Below are 20,939 nucleotides of genomic sequence, written 5' to 3' on the forward strand. Positions count from 1 at the left end.
ATGCAATTTTTAGACAGGTCGAAGAAAATGACTTATTTAATTTCGGAATGTAAAATGTTGGAATAGAGATGAAATGTGTGTGTATTTTAAGAGATATACTTTTCTTTCTTTTAAAAATTGAAGAATTTGACACGGAATAAATGAGTGGGATTTTATCGGTCATAAGGCAGATAGATGGTCAAATATATAACGTTAAAGTTTGAGAAAACGCGTCAGCAATATATCGAATATAAACCCGAAGAATTTAAATCTGCGCATTCTAAAATTAGAAATACAGCACATAGCAGACTGCTGATGATTATTTGTCGCAGAATTAAATTTTAATCAGGCGGGATCTAAGAAAATGAAGAACCTTTATTTGCACGTTTTAGTCAGCCGTTACTTCACGTACGTATCTCACGATCGTTACTAAGTAAAAAATAAATAAATAAAAAAAAATATTAAAAAAAATAAAAAAGGGACAGCATCCCTATTATAGTGCATTCGATTCATACCGAACAATTTCGCTCAACAGATATATATCTTCCCCGTTTGATTATAAGTTAAATAAACAATCTTTCATGCGATCGTTTCGCGCAGCAATCGGTTCGATACGGCGCATTAATTCTTACTGCTAATTAGTTTTAATAAGCATCTAACACAGTCGCATTTCTCTAAACCGCGGCCGATTAATGGGACGGAATTAATTAGTCGATCGAGATGAAGAAAATGATCGGCCAACATTAGCAAAACTGCCGCGCCGGCCGGTGCTTTCTTAGAGCCGTCGGCAAAGTCAGGAAAAATTCCGTAATAGTGTAATTAACTGCTGGCAATGAGCTACGGTGAACTCGCGCGCGAACGAGGACATTGCACTATCGTTCATTAACTCAGAAACTCTGTGTGTTTCGAGATTAATATAAAGCTTAGAAGGCCGTAATCGGCCTTCCATGTCACCATTCGTTTGCAATTAGAGACGTATGAATTAACAAATATAAAATTAGAAAAATAAAAAAAGAAAGGTTCCGCTCAGTGTCCTCGCACTTCGGAATTGTAATACACAGTTTTATGAGTTGCTCTTTAATTAATGATTTCTAATGATTGTAATTAATTTTTAGTTGCTTCGTATACATATCGTATCTTTTACTACCATATTATGTGCCGTTTCTATATATCGGTGCATTAATCTCGTAACCGGAGTAAAGTAGGGTAGAGTACATTATAATGACTCTGCTATATGCCCTACTCTATTTAAGTATCTAACTATTCATTAAATTAAATTATTATAATCTGCTTGCCATTATTGGAATCACTATATTAGAGTAAAAGCAGAAAGTAAAGTGGCATGCTAATAAAATAAAATTTATCTCGATTATAATAATCTAATATCGACAGCAATCTCATATAAATGTCCCACATTCTTTCGTCTCGGAGTGACTTCAAAGCCGCTGAAGAATGGCATTGGTTACTCTAATCCCAAGATATTATAGACGACCGATATGTTAATTTATAATTAAGATGATCGGCTTACCATGAGCTTCTCTCGATCCAGTTGAGGCAGATCGCTGCCTTTGATGTCCTTCGACTTGAACACGTCCGCATAGCGGTACAGATTTAGGGCTGACATCCATTCAACTACGTTTAGTGACGTCCACTCACTGACGGGCTGTGAACAGAGAAACGAGACGTAGATTGTAGGTGGACATCGATGGCACGAGAATCAGCGGCGACTATTAATCGAGCCAAGTCCACTTGCGCACACGAAGAGGATCACGCGCATTTACATAGCCGTGTTACTGGCTATCATCCCGGCTAAATTGCGCGAATTGTAAAAAGATCAATCAAAATCAAGTGGTGCAATCGAAGCTTTTGGGACGAATAAAATAACGCAATCGTTTCCTCTAGTAAGAATAATAATTATAATATTATGTAAATGTGTATATATAAGGTGCCTTATTTCAAAAGTTCATTCAGAATCTTGCACAAATGTGTGAAATATCCATTTTTTCTATTGGAGAAAATCTGAATTTTCACACAACATCACTGTTTATTTGTTTCCCCCTTTTAGAATAATTACAAGAGTAAAATTCTCTCTTAGAATTTACCCTGAAAATCATTAATATACCTATCACAAAATAAGATCAAATATGTTCGATTAATTGTACACGATATACGTAGTAAAATTTCCCATGTATGTATATTAATATTTTTTATTGTGATAAATATTAATTAGAAAAACTCTGATAAAATATCATATATTGTCTTACGATTAGCACGATTTTCAGGGTAAATTCTTTAGAGAAAATTCTCTCCGTGCATTATAAAGTAAATATTAAAAGCATTAAACTCCAGTTTTGATAATGAATAAAGAATTATCCGAGAAGAGCATGAACGCACAGTGAATCGTGTAAAGTCGTCTTTAACGCGCATGATTAATCGATTCTTTGCAAGCGGAAGCAGATAATAAGCCGGAGCGTTCTGTCCGCCAGCTAATATACACACGCGCTTATTATCTTCGAGATTTTCAAATGAGGACGTGTGGCAATTTTCCGGCTTCGCCACGATCCATGGAAACTTGTGTTTTTATTCTTGGCAAAACCGTCATGTTAATTCCTTTCTAAATCCATGATTCTAGAATCGTTTTATAGAACCGATTCATGTAGCAAATTGAAGTAATCGCTAATTGGTCGAATTAGGAGAGTGAAAGTTGGAATAATTTAGATCTCTTCAGACGTCTAATTTCAGATGTCTCTAATATTTCCTCGGTAATAAAAAGCAATGAATCAGATTAACCCAGTAGTTTGAATTTTGTTATTTTTTAATATTACGAGCATTGCATTTTAGATAAATAACTGAAATATTATTTATGAGTAATCTAATTGGAATAATACTTAACATTTACGATATAACTTTCAAATAATCTCGTTATTAGAAACATATATTGTCTCGTAATCACGATAACATCTCGATTCAATTAAGATATTTTCTATGTATAAGGAATTTTAGCAAGTTTTATCATTCTTGTGTAATTACCTCTGCAATAAACGTATCAATTTTTTTCAAATTTAATTGAATCACTTATATTTGCTTTTGTATATGTACAACATTACGATTTGATTATGATACAAGCTATCTCTATTATGGCGCGCTTCAGAGAACACATCCATAATCATATTTCTCCTCATCATTATACAATCATTTAAGTGGAAACTAAATTGCTTCAATTACAAAATCATGTTGCTATTTCTTCTGTGACTGAGAGTTTTCAAAATTTAATTATTCTCAATAAGAGCTTTCTATAACACGTATTAAAAATTTATTTTATTTCTCACTCATTCGAATTATAAATAAATAAAAAGATAGATATAATTTAAGGTAGTAGATATTAAACTGACTACACTGGCTGTCTATTAGATTTGTTAAACTATATTTATTGACGTTTCGACCATACGGGCTGTGGTCCTTTTCAAAATTACAATAGAAGCATTCTAGAAATTAATGTACATGCAATCAGAATCAACATTTAAATTGAAAACGTGAAGTGTAACAAATGAGACTTACAATGAGTTACTGCATATCGTTATTGACATTTAAAAGTACGCTCCGGTGAGACTTAACTTAAGATCGGATGGTAAATTAACTGCGTTTCACTTGTGTCATCTTGCCACGACTGAACACACTGTACTAACGAATAAACACGCCGAAAATTATGTCAAAGTTAAAAGTTAACAATATTTACATTCTCGCTAAATTGTGATGTACCATATGGCAAATTACTAAAATAAAATATAAAAAATAAAAATAAAAAATAAAATATAGAAAGTATAAGATAATAAAAAGATAAATAAATAAATAAATAGATATATTCGGTTCGCTTATGTCATCCTGCCTTAACATACCAATAATAAACTACTAATAATGGCTCCCAACAATGTATGTTAAAAATTTTTTACTTCAATTTCTAAACAAACTGTCATATATCGTACTAAAGCTTTCAGTGTCTTTCTGTAAATTGATAGTGGAATTCAATTTCTTGATAAAGTACATTTCGGCTATTTCTCTTTTTCTTCTATTGTTTTCTTTATGCAGAATTAAAGGATTCGACCAATCAAATTCATGTCCTTGATTAATTCTGTGCTCACTAACAACAGAAAAATTGCTCGCTGAATTTTTAATATTACGTCGGTGTTCGTTAATCCTAGTACTAAGATGTCTTTTTGTCTGCCCTACATAATTAGAATCACAATTGTTACAGATATAATTTAAATCAGTCAAATAATTCAAAAATTTTATTAAATTTTCATCGAATAGAAAATTCAAATGCCAATGGTCTTTATTTAATTATCGGTGAGCAATAAAGCTCTGGAGGGTAATAAAAGCCAGACACACATGTGCAATATCATTAAATACAATTATAACATTATGTCCATCGTCGCACTAATCTTCTATGATCGATAATTATGATTTCACTTAATGATTATTTAATGTACACGCGCGTAATACAGTGTTTAACACGTGCTTAACATTTATTATTATTATTATTATCTAGCTTTGTAAAAAAAAGTGATAAAAAGAATGAAATGTTTCTTGTTGTTTCTTCTTCTCTACGAATGATTCTATTCTCTCTCTAGACAAGCCGCTATTGTTATCCGGGTGTCAATCGGCGAAGATTACGTAAAAGTCAAGCGCGCGCATCATCGGGAGGAGCATCATCTCCCGATTTTCTCGATCCCGAAGATACGCAGCGCGTCGAACACAAATGGTGCGATTTAACGCAACCACACACGACCGGCCAAGTCCGATTAGATAAATCGATGGATTGCGATCGCGGAGGCGCAGCGAGACGAAGAGAAGAGACGTCTCCGGCTGTCGTTATCGGGCAACGCGGACCCGATAAAGCATGAAAAAAAAAGAAAAAGAGGAAAAAGCGCGGAAAAAAGAAAAAATAGCCAACTTCCCCAAGTCGTAACCCCGAGTCCGCGATCGTGACGACAGTGACGCGAGATAAGACCTCCGTCCGTCGTCCTCTCTCGTCCGAATAATTTACGTCGGCCGCAGCAACGCGTGTATATTTGCGCGTCCGCTCGATCGACACGCTCGGTTAATCCGCGCCGAGATCATTTCTTCTCTTCCTTGCGCTATATATCCCACGGATCGCCGACGCTGCGAATTTTTGCGACCCGATCCGTCATGAGGCTCTATAAGAGAGACGAGGAACTTATTTCGCGGAAGTTATCACCTCCGCGATGGAAATCCTACCGCAGATAGAATGGCATGCAAATGGGAATGATTTTATTATAGAGATACTTCCTCCTTTCGAGAACAAAAAAAGTTATAGTAAAGTTGCATAATAATCAATAATAAAATCGCGGTATTCGGAGTTATATTTAAACTCGCGCGTGGGATGATTAAAGAAAAATCGCTACGATCTCAATAATTTTTAGATATAGTCGTAAGAAATGATTTTTATCTGAGTCATTAAACTTGATCGATAATATCTGAAACCCGCGAGAATGTATGTTCTGTTCTTAATATAATGTCCCCTTATTAAGTTTTACGCTGCAATTAAATGTAAATGCACCAGACTAACTTCATTTAATCTGTTCATCTGTGACACAGACATAGTAGCATATCGTTTTGTATCGCTGCAAAAGGCTTATTTCAGTTTTCTTAAATTACGATGGTTAAAAGATTTAAAAGGCAATTCATCTTGTGCGCTTTTCATGTTTAAATGATTGATTTCATTATAACTTTCACTTATCGATTTTCATTCGATTAAGCAGAATAATAAGACGCAATTTATTTACATTACATGATTAAAAAATATAAAAAAAATTATTAAACTTACATTCTTTTATAATTTCGTGTAATTTATATTTTTGCAAGAAATCAATATTATAAATCTTCTTTCAATATCCTTTATTACTTTATAAGTTTGTACTATGCCGCGACATTATTAAATTTAAAATTTTATCAATTTTATCTACTATTGCGCTAATAACAAATGATTTTAGTTTATAAGAATAATTTTAGCTCGAACAAATTAGAATGATTTTCTTCACTGTATTTCCATCTTTCGTAAAAAAGGAACAACGTTTCCTCGGATTCTTCGCTTTTTTCCCGACTCAATTTCATGACGAGCGCCGTCGAATTTAGATTACTCCATCGAGCCTTGGGCAAGTCTCGCCCTGATAACGCCACTCGCACGTTTATGTAAAATTCGCGACTAGATACGCGCCTCGGGATAGACTTTCGTAGCCGGCAAATAGCGGCAATGCTATGGAAATCGCATACCTGGACAGATTCAGGCGATTCGAAATTGGAACAGTTAGCTTCTCTTCTTATCGAGACGGGTATAACAGGAAAAAAATCGTTTAGTTTAACGCTCAGGAGATTGTTGGAACCATCAATTGTTTAAATAAATCGAAAGAAATCTTTAAAATTCCATGTAAATAATATACTAATATAATTGTTAAAAAAAATTAAAGAGAATGATTAAAGAGAAAGAAAGATGAAAGAACTCTTTAAAAAAATATAAAATTTTGTTACGATAAAAATATTTCGTATTTTGTGCAATATCAATTTTACGTGTATTATAAAAATTTCCTGCATTCGCTAATGCCTCAATAACCATGAGATATATAAAAAGGAAATCCTTATTACACACACACACACACACACATATACCGGAAATAATTTCCTTTGATCTCGAAATTTTTGCGCGTGATTGTCTCGATATAGTTTTAAACTTTTTTGTTGCGATGCCTGGAGTTTCAGCGTTGAATATTGTAATTTTGCCTTGAGCATTGTACGAGATTTCTGTACGCTTTTGTTTCGCCAAACTGTGATAGTGCATGCGCAAAAGATAATTCGATCATGTCAAATTCCTATGTGAAACAATGTGTTGCAAGACAAGTCGATTTACGTTGTAAAAATTCTACTGGAAATATTCGAAAACTGCTCTAAAATATAATAGATTTCTTACGGTGAATATTTTTACATTATTTTTAAAATCTGCATATTTAAAGGCGTAAAAAAATATGTTTTTAGCAACATGATTCGGATCGCACGACATTCGCTCTGCTAATTGACAAAAATAATTACATCCCTTACATTCCCAAAGGAAACAAACATTAGGTCGTTGCATAATTTCTATAGAATTTTGTATGCTTTGACAAGTAACAAATTATTAACTTTGTATTTGAATCTGAGTAAAAATGCAATTGCGGCTACAAAAGATTCGTGCAATACATAAGAAGAGAAAACGTCAAAAGAATCCAAAGATGGTTCTCAAAATTTCGAACTGAAAACTCGAATCTCGAAGATGAATCGCGAACTTGAATGACAATGTTCTAAAAGCCCTACTTTATGAACATCTATTTTGGAATTGATAAGCAGTCAATAAATAATAGGCAATGTTTCTAATGAAATTCATGTTCGATCCGACAGAAAGAATGCAACGACCTAATACACGAGCTATGACCCGATTCGCATGCGGACGTAATGTATAAGGAGAAGGAGCGATTACTGACCTTGTCCTTGTCGTGAACCTGGCCGGGTAGCGCGTGACCCTTGGTAGACCATTGGCACAGGTGCTGGCCGCTGTAGTCCGAACACACGATGTGGAAGCACGCATGGCACTCTGCGGGACATAGAGAACCGCACATGCAGCAGCATAGACTACTACTACTACTACAATTATCATCGCGCACCGTTCGTTTGAACCCTTCGTACGAGGTAGCCGCGCCGCTCTTGCCGCCCTTATTACTCGCGCGATCGTTCGCGTCGACGGCCTCCGCCGTGCCGCACCAACACATATACCGATGAAAGGACACCAGCCTCGCGCACACCAACTTGGGGAAACCGAGCTCGCCCTCGAGGTCCTCCACCGACGTCGTCGAGTTCGTCGTACGCGATTGCAACTGCAACTGCGGTTGCTGCAGAGATTGTTCCTCGAGGGTCGCCGCTGCTCCCTCTCGATGCTGCCTCGTCACCTGGTTACTGTTACTGGCGGTGTACCACCTGGGTGAAACGTACGTCGCCGTCGATCTTGACAGCTGACCGACGTTCACGTGGTCGCTGTTATTGCCGTACGTCGCCAGAATCGACGACCCGTTCGCCGATCCTATGGCGAGACTCTGCATCTGCCGTTGTAGCTGCACGCTTGCGGTACCGTTTAACGTCGTCGACGACGACGTCGACTGCGATGACGAGGAGGCGGTGGACGACGGCGCCTGCGGCGCCGTGGCTAACCGACGTTGTCGCCGTCGCGGCGCCCTTACGCAGCATGTAGTTGTCGGAATCGACGGCCAACAGTCGCGACATCGCCGTAGACTTAGCTTTATTGTTCTCGTCGTTCGTTCCTGGGCTGATCTTCGGCGAGCCCTTCGGTTCCAGCCAGGTGGAGATCGTCGTGATTTGTTTATCTTGCTCGTCGACCGAGGAACCGCACGCACTCGTCGTCGTTGTTGTCGTCGTCGACGCCGACGCCGTTGCCGTCGTCGTCGTCGTCATCGACATCGGTCCCGGAGCGAACAACTCCTGGACCCTGGCCTGGTGATGCACCTGGGTCGCGGCGGCCGTGGCGGCCGCAACGGATGCGCTCGTCACACGTTTCATCGTCACTGTAGCCGATCATCAAGCGAGACGGCTAAGTTTTCCTCGACGAAGTCGACGTTGTCGCGACCGACGCGTTGCCGCTCGACCCGGGCGAGTCCCAGGAGTCCTGCTCCTTCCGCGGGCTACCCAGGTCCCTTGACATTTTCCTTTTCTTTCTTTCGAACCTTGTCTCGAGATTCTCTCCGTTCAGTCTGGTTACGCACTCTGATCGATTGCGACGCTTGAAAATGTTGGAAACACTTTTGGATCTTCAACGCGCGCTTTAATACAATTCAACGTAACGTCCCTATTTAAATGTAATTCACGTACAACGTTCATCTCTTTCTAGAAAATGGTTTTAAGTTTTATTACGTTTATTAATTATTAAACCGATTTCATGCTGTCTCTCGTGTGTGTAATCCAAAGTTTCATTTATTTTACTAGCTAATTCTGGCATCGATTGTAGAATACGATTTGACGGCATAAAATTCTTCTTATCGTAAGTTTTCCTGGCAAGTTATGTCTGATCTTAGGTATTCTAAAGACCTGAGTATCTTCACTTTTGTTGGCAAAAATTCATTCCTTTTGCTAAATCCCTTGGACTTTGTGTCATTGAACTGCTTCATTATCTATCTTCGTTTCGCCGATTAATTCTTCGCACGACGATCCGAGACAGAATTCTTCAAGGCCGTTGCAAGTATGGCATATATTTATCCGGCCGATTGATATATCGAAGCGGTATCGTTCTCTCGTCGATCGAGATCTCGATTCTTTAAGGATCCTTCAACGTGGTCGACGTCTGGCCGTCTGATTTTCGCTGTTATCGCACAGATTTCGTAGTTATTACGAGCAGAGGTAACGCGAAGGATCAAATGATAGATGAACAGAGGGGAAACGGAAGGAGAGAGAGAGAGAAAGAGAGACAGATAGAACGAGTTACAAGGAGAAGAGCGAGTAAGAGAGAGAGAGAGAGACGAAGATACAAAAAAAGGAGAGAGAAAGAGAAAAAAGAGAGAGAAAGAGAGATAGATAGCCGCTCCCGTGGGTGTGACCTCGTGTAAATTCGTTTTCCATAAATCTCACTCCTACCACTCTCTCGTGGTCGCGCGTTCAGCGCGCTCTCACACACGACCGTTGTATAAACGCCGAGACTTGCCGAGCCGAACGAAACCGGTTTTGTCAAGCAACGACACCGAACGATTTTCAAGCGTAGCGCCGCACGAGTGCGAGAGCGTACAGACAAGATGATCTTCGTGGTCCTATCGAGAGCGCGATCCGGAGTAAATTCCAAGGATTATCCTGGGAATCGTCCTGGACGAATCAATCGAGAAAACCGGCACCGCCTAGGATTATTCCCCTAGCGATTAATAATGGTGGATCGAGACTCCGAAGCGCGAGTCTCTATCTCTTCGTTCGTCACCGTTCACTTCGTCAAGATCCAGGACTTTTGGTCATCTTCTCAAAGAGCCAGCATCGAACAGTGTGTACACGTGAAAATCGGCGAGTCTCCTCTTCTTGGTTCTCGTTGAAAAGCAAAATTGGCGCACCGGGTAGTGTGGAATAAGACGATCGGAACCTTTCGTGCACGATGTGCGTAAACGTGAAAATTACTCGCGGATAATTGAAATAATCGCGGACACTAATAAGCGTTAAAGCAGCCAGCTCCCGTGTCCGCCGAGTCAGCGGCTCAACTCAACTCGAGATGGCGAGCTCTGCTTATCGCCCGGGTTCGCGCTGATCAGCAAGTAGATGATCCTCTCCTCGCCTCGTCGCATTGTCCGCCGAACGGAGCGAGTGAAACGTGGGTCGCCTCTAATGTCCCTCGATATGCCCGATTTAATGTCGGTCGCGAATTCAGCCCGATCATGTAGCGCCGGATGGACCATCAAGGACATTCGGTCCTGTTTCCTTTCTTCCTTTTGGCTTCCTCTCCTGCTTTTCTCTCAGCGATTAAATCCACGTAGCGCCGGATCGCTAACCAAGGATTCTTCTTGCGTTCTCTCTCGGATATTTCTCCCCGTTTCTTCTTTATTCTCTTCACTTTCTCCCCGGTTCTCTCTTGGTTTCTTCAGTTTCCTTCGGTCCTTCAAGTAGCAGCGCGATTCGTAACACATGTAGCACCGTATGAAATTTTCGATCCGGAGAATATATGACGGGTCGCTGAATAGTTGCCGATTCGCTTCTTCGTTCCTTTCCTTCTTTCTTCCGTCCTCCCGCAACTCGTTCTCGCACGGTCGACCGCTTTGCTCGCCGGATCGCACCACTCGTCCTTATCACGTCCGCTAGAAAGCCGCGACTGCCAACAGCCGCGCTCGTTCACGAACGCTAGTGTCTCGCTGGATCACCGCCACCGTCGTCCCAATGCTTTACCGACCGCGAGTCAACGGCGAAGTTGGAGTTCGTGTGTACCAGGTTGGTTGGCTGGTTGGTTGGTTGGTTGGTTGGTTCGCTCGCTCACTCTCTCTATCTCTCTCTGTCACTCTTTCTGGCTTCTTCCCTCCCTCTCCCTCTCTGTCACTCTATCTCTCTCGGCCGGCAAGGTAGACCTTGGTGGCGGACGATCCTATTACCTCCTCTTCTCTCGGTCGACGAGTCGTGGTTGTTTCCATCCGGTAAAGCCGTCTACGTAGGTATATCCTCTCGACGTCGGCGCCACGACGTCCACCTCCTGGTTCCTTCTCTCTCACGAGGATATCAACTACAATCTTCTTTTTTCCCTTTCTCTTTCCCTCCTCACACTTGGCGCGCGAAGGAACTCCTCTACAAAACCGAGTTAGCTGCCCTTCCGAGTGCCCTGCCTGCTTTCCCTCGTTTCCCCTCCCGCAGCGAAATCATCATGTGGATCGTAAAGAGAGAGAAGAGTCGGTCGGTCGATCGCTCGGAATTCTCGTCCGTCCTCGTTCGCAGGTACACAGGCCGAAAACTCGCCGGTGTCTCTTTGCAATCGCGAAGGCGGCGCACGCACTCTCGCACAAATACATGCACGTAGAAAGAGAGAGAGAGAGAGAGGGAGAGAAGAAGAGAGAGAGAGAGAGAGAAGAGGAGAAAGAGAGAGAGAGAGAGACACGTATACACGGACGGACAACACGTACGCACGCACGCACGCAGTTCTTCTTCGGTATGGAAAAGTCCACAGAGCGCTGCACTTTTTGCAATCGGCGGTCTACCTGCGCTACGCGCACACACCTGTACACGTAGCGGTGGCACACACGTCACTCACCGCACATAGGTATATATACAACACCTATCTATCCTGGACTATACCTCTGTCCCTGTTTCATTCCGCGTCTCTCCCACACTCGATCTTTCTCTTTTTATCTCTCCCTCTCTCTCTCTCATCCAACGTCCCCTTCCACGTTTGTCTCTCTTTCTCTCTCTTTCTTTCACTCTTTCTGTCTCTTTCCTTCTTTCCTTCTCTCGCTCTTCCTGGATCGCTCGTTGCCACTCTCTCGTTCTCTCGTGGGTTCGTCTCCGTGTTGGCCGTGCACAGCCGGTCGGTCTCTACATGTCGAGTGTTGCCCGTGGGCCAAGATCCTCCTTCTCTTTTTCTCTTGCTGCGCTTCGTCTGGTTTACTCTCCTACTCCGACTGTCTTTATCTTTCGCGGCGGTGTATAGCGAACGGATCGTATACGCTTTGGGCTTTCACTCGGACCGATCCACCAACGACGACGACGACGACAACGACGATGATGATGATGGGACCAGGCACGGTCTTTCTCTCTCTACTCCTGATTCCACTTGCTGATATATAGCTGAGAACGCGCAGCCACAGATCCAAAGCGAGAGAACGGTCTTCGCGAGCATCACCACCATTCGCCGTTTGGATTCCTTTCTTCTCCTGGATTCTCCTGGCCGACTCCACCTCGATCCGACTGGACGGACGGACACGTTCGCTGCTCCGGTTTCTTCGGATTTCCCTCTCTCTCTTTTTCTCTATCGCCGGCCTGACGAACGACGACACCGTCTCCTTTACGTGGACGGCTTCTTCTTCCTGGTCGCGTAGGAGAATACCACACCGCCGGCGAAGCGCACAGCTGACCGGCCGGTCTGCCAAGCTCGGTCAATAGCCATAGCCAGTCGTGAGCTGCTGCCGAGGGTAGCTCGTGGCTCGGCGCAACCACACCTCGGCCATCTCCGACACTTGTCGGCTCTTCTCGTGGCCTTTACGATGGCAGACTCGTACCGGGATGACGTTGGTGCCCCGAACCGTACCTCATTCGGCCCGATCGAATCGTTGGAATGAAAATTTCCTGCCGAACATTCCTAGGCGACGAGCGGATCGACTGAGCTCGAACTACCGTGAATACGCTCGGAAATTATCCGCTTCGAAACCTATATTGATAACTTCTGGGAGTTTCCGTAGTTCTTCCTATAGTGTCGGATCATTTGCGATGATCTTGTGAATTATTACCGTAGGAATCAGCGGAGTGACTTCTGTGACGATAACAATCGCATGGATGACACAAATTTGCTTGGTTCAGATTTGGATTGATCGACAAGTCCCTGATATTCCTGGTGTCTCCAATCTTAAAGACTAAAAAGCAACCCTTGAAATAATGAAAAGGAGATGGATGAAAATAATCTATTGGATGAAACTTGTTTGGTCGTTATAGTTTTTCGAGACACTATAGGAACTTCTCTTCTTACTTGCTGAGGATTTTAAAACCGTGGTTTTTCGAAGCTACAATAATCTTCTTTTTTTTCGCTACCGTATCCAGTTAAACCACAGTAAGAAGTCGGTAAAATCGATTCTGGAATGTTGAAAATAAGATGCTTGATTATGCGAACGCGTTGTGCTTGAGATGCATGCACAGTCGTGCTTTAAATGGAACTTCGCTGCGAATTTGCTGACATGCTCCGAAGGTCTTTGTCTCTGTGGCCAGCTCCTGTAGAAGAATCAAAGCCGAAGATATTGGAGCAGTTTCGAGGTCGAATTCGTCTTGTCGCCCAGGTTCAACTGGGATGTCAATAAAGAGAATAAGTTGATGTGTCTCGACTTCTTTGTCTGTGTTTTTCGGAATGATCATTTTCTTTTGATAGAAGATTTTTAATAAAGAAGAAGAAAGAAATTAATGCTACTCCAAGTTCTTTCACGATGACAATTTTCTTGAACACATAAATTCGATCGCAAATGGAATGTTATTATGTGAAAAATTCCTCGTTTTGATATCCAGATCTTCAATGATGAGGTTTAAAATATTCGGCGTTCTCCTTATATCTTCTTATCGATTTTTCGACAAAATTGTTAAGTATCTATTTTCGAAATTGGAATTGTATTGTTCTTCACGATGAGATTAATCGCTTCGTCGTTGATGACTTCGTACATGACAGCTTTGACGACGAAAATTCCATTCGTCTAAATGCGAATTTTTAAACTCGTAGCTGGATTTTTTTCTCGAATTATTTAACGAAACAGCGGCGGGCGCGCACGAGAAAACCGCTTCGCAACGGATATTGATCGGGCAACGAGAGCGAGCGTTGACATGAATTTTATAGTTAACATGGCACGCATGGCTGGCGGAGGTTGATAATGCTCAATCAAATCCAGGCGTCATTAATAATAAAAATAAAAATAAATAAATCCTGGAAACAAAAGCGGACAATTTTCCTCCCAAATTTATATAAAAAAAAGAACTGATAGATATTTCTATCGCGCACAAAAAAAAAAGTTTTCGTGTTTAAATATGTTATATTTCGCGCACACAGAATAATAAAAAAAACTTCGAATTAAATTTAAACAATTTTGTGATTGTCAAGTATTTCTTCAAACTACAATGTTTAGAAGATCAGAAACAGCAACATTTAGAATAAAAATTTATAGTACGAGTATGTAATAATAGTACGACAAAAATTATAAAGAACTACGCTTATTATATGCAGCGTATGTGTGAAATATTGTCATTTTAATATTTCATAAAACCTACGAAAACATCTTTACAAGATACACATTGTCCGCTTTTATCTGGCATGATACTTGGATCGATTGCCTAATATATGATGCGATCGGAGCGATTAATGAAGAATTATCATCGAATCGTGGTCTGTTAACTTCACTCTTATCTAACAATAAGACCAGCTGCGATAAAGGACCGAACACTCGTCGAGAGCATCTGTCGCAATTGTACTAGCTCGCGTATATGTATAAGGATCATTATTAAATAGATAATATAACGATCGCGTAACAAGAAAATAATTTTCGTATATAATTATTAGATGATTAATTCTATTACGTAAATCGACATAATCGATTCGCTGCTCTTTGTTCGAAGCGTTCGATCCTTTTCGTGAAATTCATTTGTGTCAGACAAAAATTCCATCATCGTTGATACAAGTATTAATCTTTGTGACTTTTTAAGGGCATGCTTTATAATTTCAGCAAAGATTAACAATGATAATATGTTGAAAATTCGTTTGGACAGTAAAGAATGTTAAGATTATACTGTCATTTAAATCTTTCATGTTTAACAAATTAAAAAATTCATGTCTTAATTATATTAAAATAAGAAATCCTGATGGTTCGTTTTTTAAGGATATTTCCTCTAATCCCTTTTTGTACAAAAAATTAATTTCATCAATAGTTTTAATTAATTTAGCTTTACTTACTTAGCTTTAATCTACAATATTTCGTGAATAAAAAAAATTATTTGTAATCAAAATAAGTGAAATGTGTAATGTGTAGATGCCAGAAATATTTATTATTTTTCATTCGCGTTTCCAAATTACTTTCAAAAATTTGATGCTGTACATATTGCTGTGGATATTGTATAAAAATAAAAAACAAGTTTACACCTATTGTGAAAAGTTTTGTAGATTCGTATATTTTACGTAATATATAATAAAAAAAAATATATTACGTAACATATGAACAAAAAATATAATAGTACATGTATAAAATATGAAAACACAATAAAATGTTTTATCATTTGGAAAACTATATACCTATTCTATCACTTGGAAAAACATTGATAGAATTTCCGATAAATAATTCGGAGTGATCCGAAAGCTTTGATTTTCCGGGCAGTTGAGCGGAAGAAGGCGAAGACCAGCTAACGAGGCAATTTAAGCCCGAATTTCAAGGATGCCCTCAAAGGGAAATACGAAAGGGCCTTTGATCAGGCCTGCATACTCGATCGAGCGTTAACGTCGATACCTTTCGTCCGCGATCGTTTGCGCGAGGCGTGAGCATTTTTTCACTTTTTTTTCAGGCTGAGCATATATTCTCAATTGCGTTCCCTCGGCCTGCCACACGAGATTCTTTTACGAGCGGACCTGACATTCGCTCTTATCGTAAAAGCGTGCTGCGTGGGATGACGCAAGCGAGCGGACGAAGGGACAGGGAAAGGGACGTGAAAGTGAAAAGCGACTTTCCAAGCCAGCCGGTGCGGCAAAGGGTCCCCGGCGACGAAGGATGATCGAACCCTGCGGGCGAACGCGCCTGCGCACCGCGACAGGCACGTCCTGTTCAAGGTCACAGGGCCGCCCACGCCGCACAGCCGTCCCTTCGCCCAGCGAAGACCCGGTGCCCTTTATTGAAATTCGGCGGATCGATTGTCGTGATTGTGCGAGGAACGCTCTCGACGACCCGCCCTCGACGATCGCGAGCACATGTTTAAATGCGATTGCTCAGAGTCATTAAAACGTTCCTATTTCGAGATCATTCGAGACTTTATATACGAATTATAATACGAATTATCCCCAGAAAAATTATTATAATAATGACGGAGTGTCATTAATTAAACAACGTGGATAGAATGATTCCTTCGTGATACATTATATACATTTTTCTGCTACATATATTTTGTCAGATTTTTTTTACTTAAGATTCCCCATATCATTTTATCAAGTATTTGTCGAATCTCTTAGATATAATATAAAGATTAGAAAACTTTTATAGATAGATACTACGCGGAGAGAATTTTCTCTTAGAATTTACCTTTTAAAATTATGGTAATCGTGGGACAATATGTGGTATTATTAATAAGGAAGAATGATTAATATTTACTACAATAAAAATAAAAATTTGTACATAAAAAAAATGAATCGAACGTATTTTATATCTTATTGTGACTATTAATATTTTTTATTGTAATGTAAATTATAAATATTAATCCGAAAATATTAATCTAATAAAATTCTTCCAATATCATATTGTCCCGTTACCACGATTTTTAGAATAAATTCTAAGAGAAAATTCTCTCTGTGTGTCAACTAATTTTGTCAAGTGTTTGAAAATTAAGTATTTTAATTAAAATTCATAAAATAAATATTTTGCAACATTTCAAATTTAATTTCTTAAATATTGTCTTAATTAAATCCTTATTGTTTGTATATTTTAAGAAAATAATTAAATATTCTTTTAAAATATTTAACTTGATTATTCGTGAATTATCCACGCACATATGTATGTACATATACACATTTGATCAACAAAAAATTTTTTTTATTCTACAATATTCACTGCATCGCTTAAAAAAATAAATAAACGCAATGCCTTCTCTTATCATTTTTCTTTGTGCTAACAATTACCGAGTTCGTTGCACCGTTGCATGTTCGCTGTACTCTCATCGGGTCCGCGGCAGCTGAAATAACACGCGACACAAAAACTGGAAGTCCCCAGATGCCTACGGCGGGTGTTTACTCGCGAATTTACGGCGCCGATTCGCAGGCGATCTCGCAGATTCCACCGAATTTTCGAGCGCAGAAACGGACGATCGATCGCGTGTTCGCGTAATCGATCGGTCGTTGCATATTATTACCCGCTCGTCAAATTTTCACCCGAGATAAAAAAAATACCGATTTATTCAGAAACTTGCTTGAAGAGCCGAAAAGTTAATAAGTAATTTCCTTCCTTCAACGTGATAAGAGCGACACGACTAGCTTCAAACTTTGCGTTGCCACGAATGCAAAATAAATTTAATACAATTATTATGTAATACTTTCGTGACAGACGATTATTTTGTTATCGAGAGAGAAAATCTCTCATGGAATTTTACTCCACAGAGCTGCGTTGGTTTTCAGAGCTTTTGAACGGTGAAAAGAACAAGATGTAGGGACCAAAAAACGACATTAATGTACTTGTTTATCGAACTTAAAAATATCCAAAGGTCCTAAAGGATTAGATACTTGGCTGTCCTGACTGAGATAAACAACAAGGGAGAACACTTGTTTTCGTGGCGAGGTTGCTGTGCTGGTTACACGTGCACGTGATGCGTGCGGTACGAAAGTATCAAGCGGACAAAATGGAGCAAAAAGGAGCCGTTCGCTCCGTATTATACGGACGCGACCGGCCGCGTCAGTGCTGCGTTGTTGCATTTAATGATCGACGGAAGCCGCATCGCATCGTGTCCGCGTTATACAAGTGTGACCGCTACACATCTCTATTTTAAATATATGGATATATATATATATATATATATATTTTTTTTATGCTTTGAAGAAAGATAAAAAACCTACAGATAAGATATATGCATACATATAATATTCTTAACTGTAGGTTTTTCATATTTTTATTCTCAAAGCAAACGAGTTAAAAATAAATTGATATTTATTCATATTTCTAAACATGTTGAATAAATTTATTACTCATCAACAAAATTAAATAATGATATAATATTTCTTCGCGAAATGATTTATATATACCTTATGTAATTAATTCAAGGATATGTTAGTTATAAACAATGTTTCATCTTGCGAAACTCGCGAAGAGTGCACTTCCTTGTTAGAATGTGCGCGATAAATATGAATAACCGGCTTTAAATCCTAATCGATTTTACTACAGCTATTTAAATCGGATTTTCTGCTCGTACTAGTCATCGGCGCCGTCATCACGCGTTCTCCGTACCGCGATTATCTTTCATGGAAACGTCGGTTCGTATCTGCGCGTCTTTAATCGTTGCGGTGAACACACGTGTAAAGACGGTAAGAAACAACGAACCCGACAGATCGAAGCCACAGTCTGAGAAGGTGCGAGCATTTTGACGGCCGACAATTTTCCAAAATAGAACTGACGCGCGAGCTACACGCATTTTTTTCATTATTAATTCATTAAATTAGATTGAAGATAAAATATATGCGGAATAAATCCATTTTCATGATCGCACTTTTTTACATACACTTCAAATCTATGCGCGATTAGCTTGTATAAAAACGTCGCTAATTAATCGAGTCGCAATATAAATGTGAATGCTACTTCGCAGTTTCGCTTTGCGAGTGAAACTCAATTGTGCATTCGCTCACGCTAGCTTAGCATTAATTTATCTGTAGCGAGAAATGTCTATCATTAGGTTACAAAAATCACCACTCGGCTAGTGTTATTATAACCCAGATTTCTACATCTCTATTAATTGCTCCTCTTAAACAAAACTAAAAAGATGATTGTCAAGGGACTATGATGTGATTTAAAAACGTGACCAAAATTTTTATCTTCTTACAATTCTGTCTAAACTGTTATAATTAAATACGAATATAACTTTTATTCCAATCGTGCTAAATTAAAAATAAATTTCAAATAAATAATGGAATAGGTAATCATTTCGTGTATCTATTGTATTCAATATAAGCAACTGTTAAACAGACACAAAACATGTCAAATCTTTAAGAGATGTCTCCAGACCCGATATTAAAATTATCCTGTTTAATCATGGAAGAACTTACGATTCGAGGAGTGATGAAATTCATATTATCTTTTATCTTAATCTCGCGCGAATGTTACTGAGAATTGATCACTAAGCTCTTTAGGGAGGATTAACGTCACCAAGATGATCGCAGCCCGATGGATTATCATGTCGCAATTTGCAAAATCGCGTACAGGAGTCGAGCGAAGAATTGTTAACGCGTTGCATTACAATAACGTGACGTTACATAACTCGTCGAACTGCGGATGCTTCGAATACCGATAATTAGGCACGTAATTGCCGTTGACGACGAATTCACCGATTCACAGTTTGCGATTTTTAGTTGTTTACATTTGTAGCATTCTCAACATTTTTACCGAATAACGATTTATTTCCCGATACGGACTTGATAATGATTTGTACTTTATTGAACAAGACAGAAGGAAAGAGGAATAATTTAAACGAATAAAATAAGATTATATCAATAAATTCAATTAATTAAATCTGCTACTGAAAATGTACAATATATAAGAGTCATTTAAATAATAAAATACCAAACGAATTATCCCCTTTCCAGTTTATTTAACGATTAATTAAGCATACAACGTTCTCATCCGTCCCTAAATTAAAAAGATAAATGAAGACTGCTTATATTCTCGTTCTTCCTTTTTTGTTTAAATAATAAAAAAAAAAACGACAAAATATAATTCTCCTCGCGCGTTTGTTTTGCAATAATAATTTCTGCTTAATTCATTTTTAATTTATTCACAAGCGGTTTGGCTCGAACGCTAATTAATCTGTCATAACCATCGGACGGTCAGACGAAACAATAGAGCATAAAGCGCATAAATAGCGATCGTCCGAGACAACCTTTCAATATCGCGACCAGCTATCCTCTCGCTGCCTCGACCCTTACCCGGGGAATCCCGAATTTCCCATAGCAACGTGACGGTGCACTCCATTACCCATGACCTCCGCGCCCCGAGCGCACCTCCGCTGCGCGCTGCCTCTGTATCTGCGAATCAATGCAGCTCCGTCGCGTGCATCCCGGCATTCCCCGAAACGCGGCCGTAGGCTAATTGCAACGGAAATTACGATGAAGAAAATCGTGCGCGCGTCCACCTCTGTAAAGCTGGCCCCTCATTTTCAAAAATTTGAAATTTTTATTAGAGTTCTGATAGCCCCCCTAAGAGTTCTAAAGTTCTCTATCGGTTTTAGAAATAGTTCCGCCATTTAAAATAGAAAAAATATCATTTGAAGATACGGGGGGGCCAACTTCACATTTTTTGCAACTTTAACTTGGCATAACTTTTTTGTTATCAATTTTAGAGCTTTGGTTATTAAGGATAATTGCTAGAACTCTTTGGGGGGCTATTAGAACTCTCAACAGAATTGTCAAATACCGAAAAAAATTTTCACCTTTCTAAAAATCTATAATTCGGGTAAAAATTTTTTCGGAAATCGGCAGTTCTCTCGAGAGTTCTGGTAGCCCCCCGAAGAGTTCTAACGAATCTTCTTAATGATCGAAGCGCTACGACGCGAAATTAAAAAGTTCTGGCTCCTTAAAGTTGCAGATTTGAAAAATTTCAAAGTCCCAGAGGGGTAGAAATTTTTTTCGGAAATCGGCAGTTCTCTCGAGAGTTCTGGTAGCCCCCCGAAGAGATCTAACGATTCTTCTTAATGATCGAAGCGCTACGACGCGAAATTAAAAAGTTCTGGCTCCCTAAAGTTGCAGATTTGAAAAATTTCAA

General features: G+C 39.5%; 1 protein-coding gene across 1 annotated transcript in view; it reads right to left on the reverse strand.

Annotated features, from left to right (window-relative positions):
* The window catches only part of Pi3K21B (phosphatidylinositol 3-kinase regulatory subunit alpha), a 36,105-nt gene extending 22,521 nt beyond the window's left edge, over positions 1-13,584 (reverse strand). The window contains 3 exon segments of the mRNA XM_029309593.2: positions 1,508-1,642; positions 7,509-8,225; positions 8,227-13,584. Coding sequence (XP_029165426.2) covers positions 1,508-1,642; positions 7,509-8,225; positions 8,227-8,595 — 1,221 coding nt within the window. The 5' untranslated portion in view covers positions 8,596-13,584.
* Positions 13,585-20,939: the final 7,355 nt, after the last annotated feature.

This window comes from Nylanderia fulva, unplaced genomic scaffold, assembly GCF_048542155.1.
Source record: "Nylanderia fulva isolate GAGA-0341 unplaced genomic scaffold, ASM4854215v1 Scaffold8, whole genome shotgun sequence".
NCBI lineage: Eukaryota > Metazoa > Arthropoda > Insecta > Hymenoptera > Formicidae > Nylanderia > Nylanderia fulva.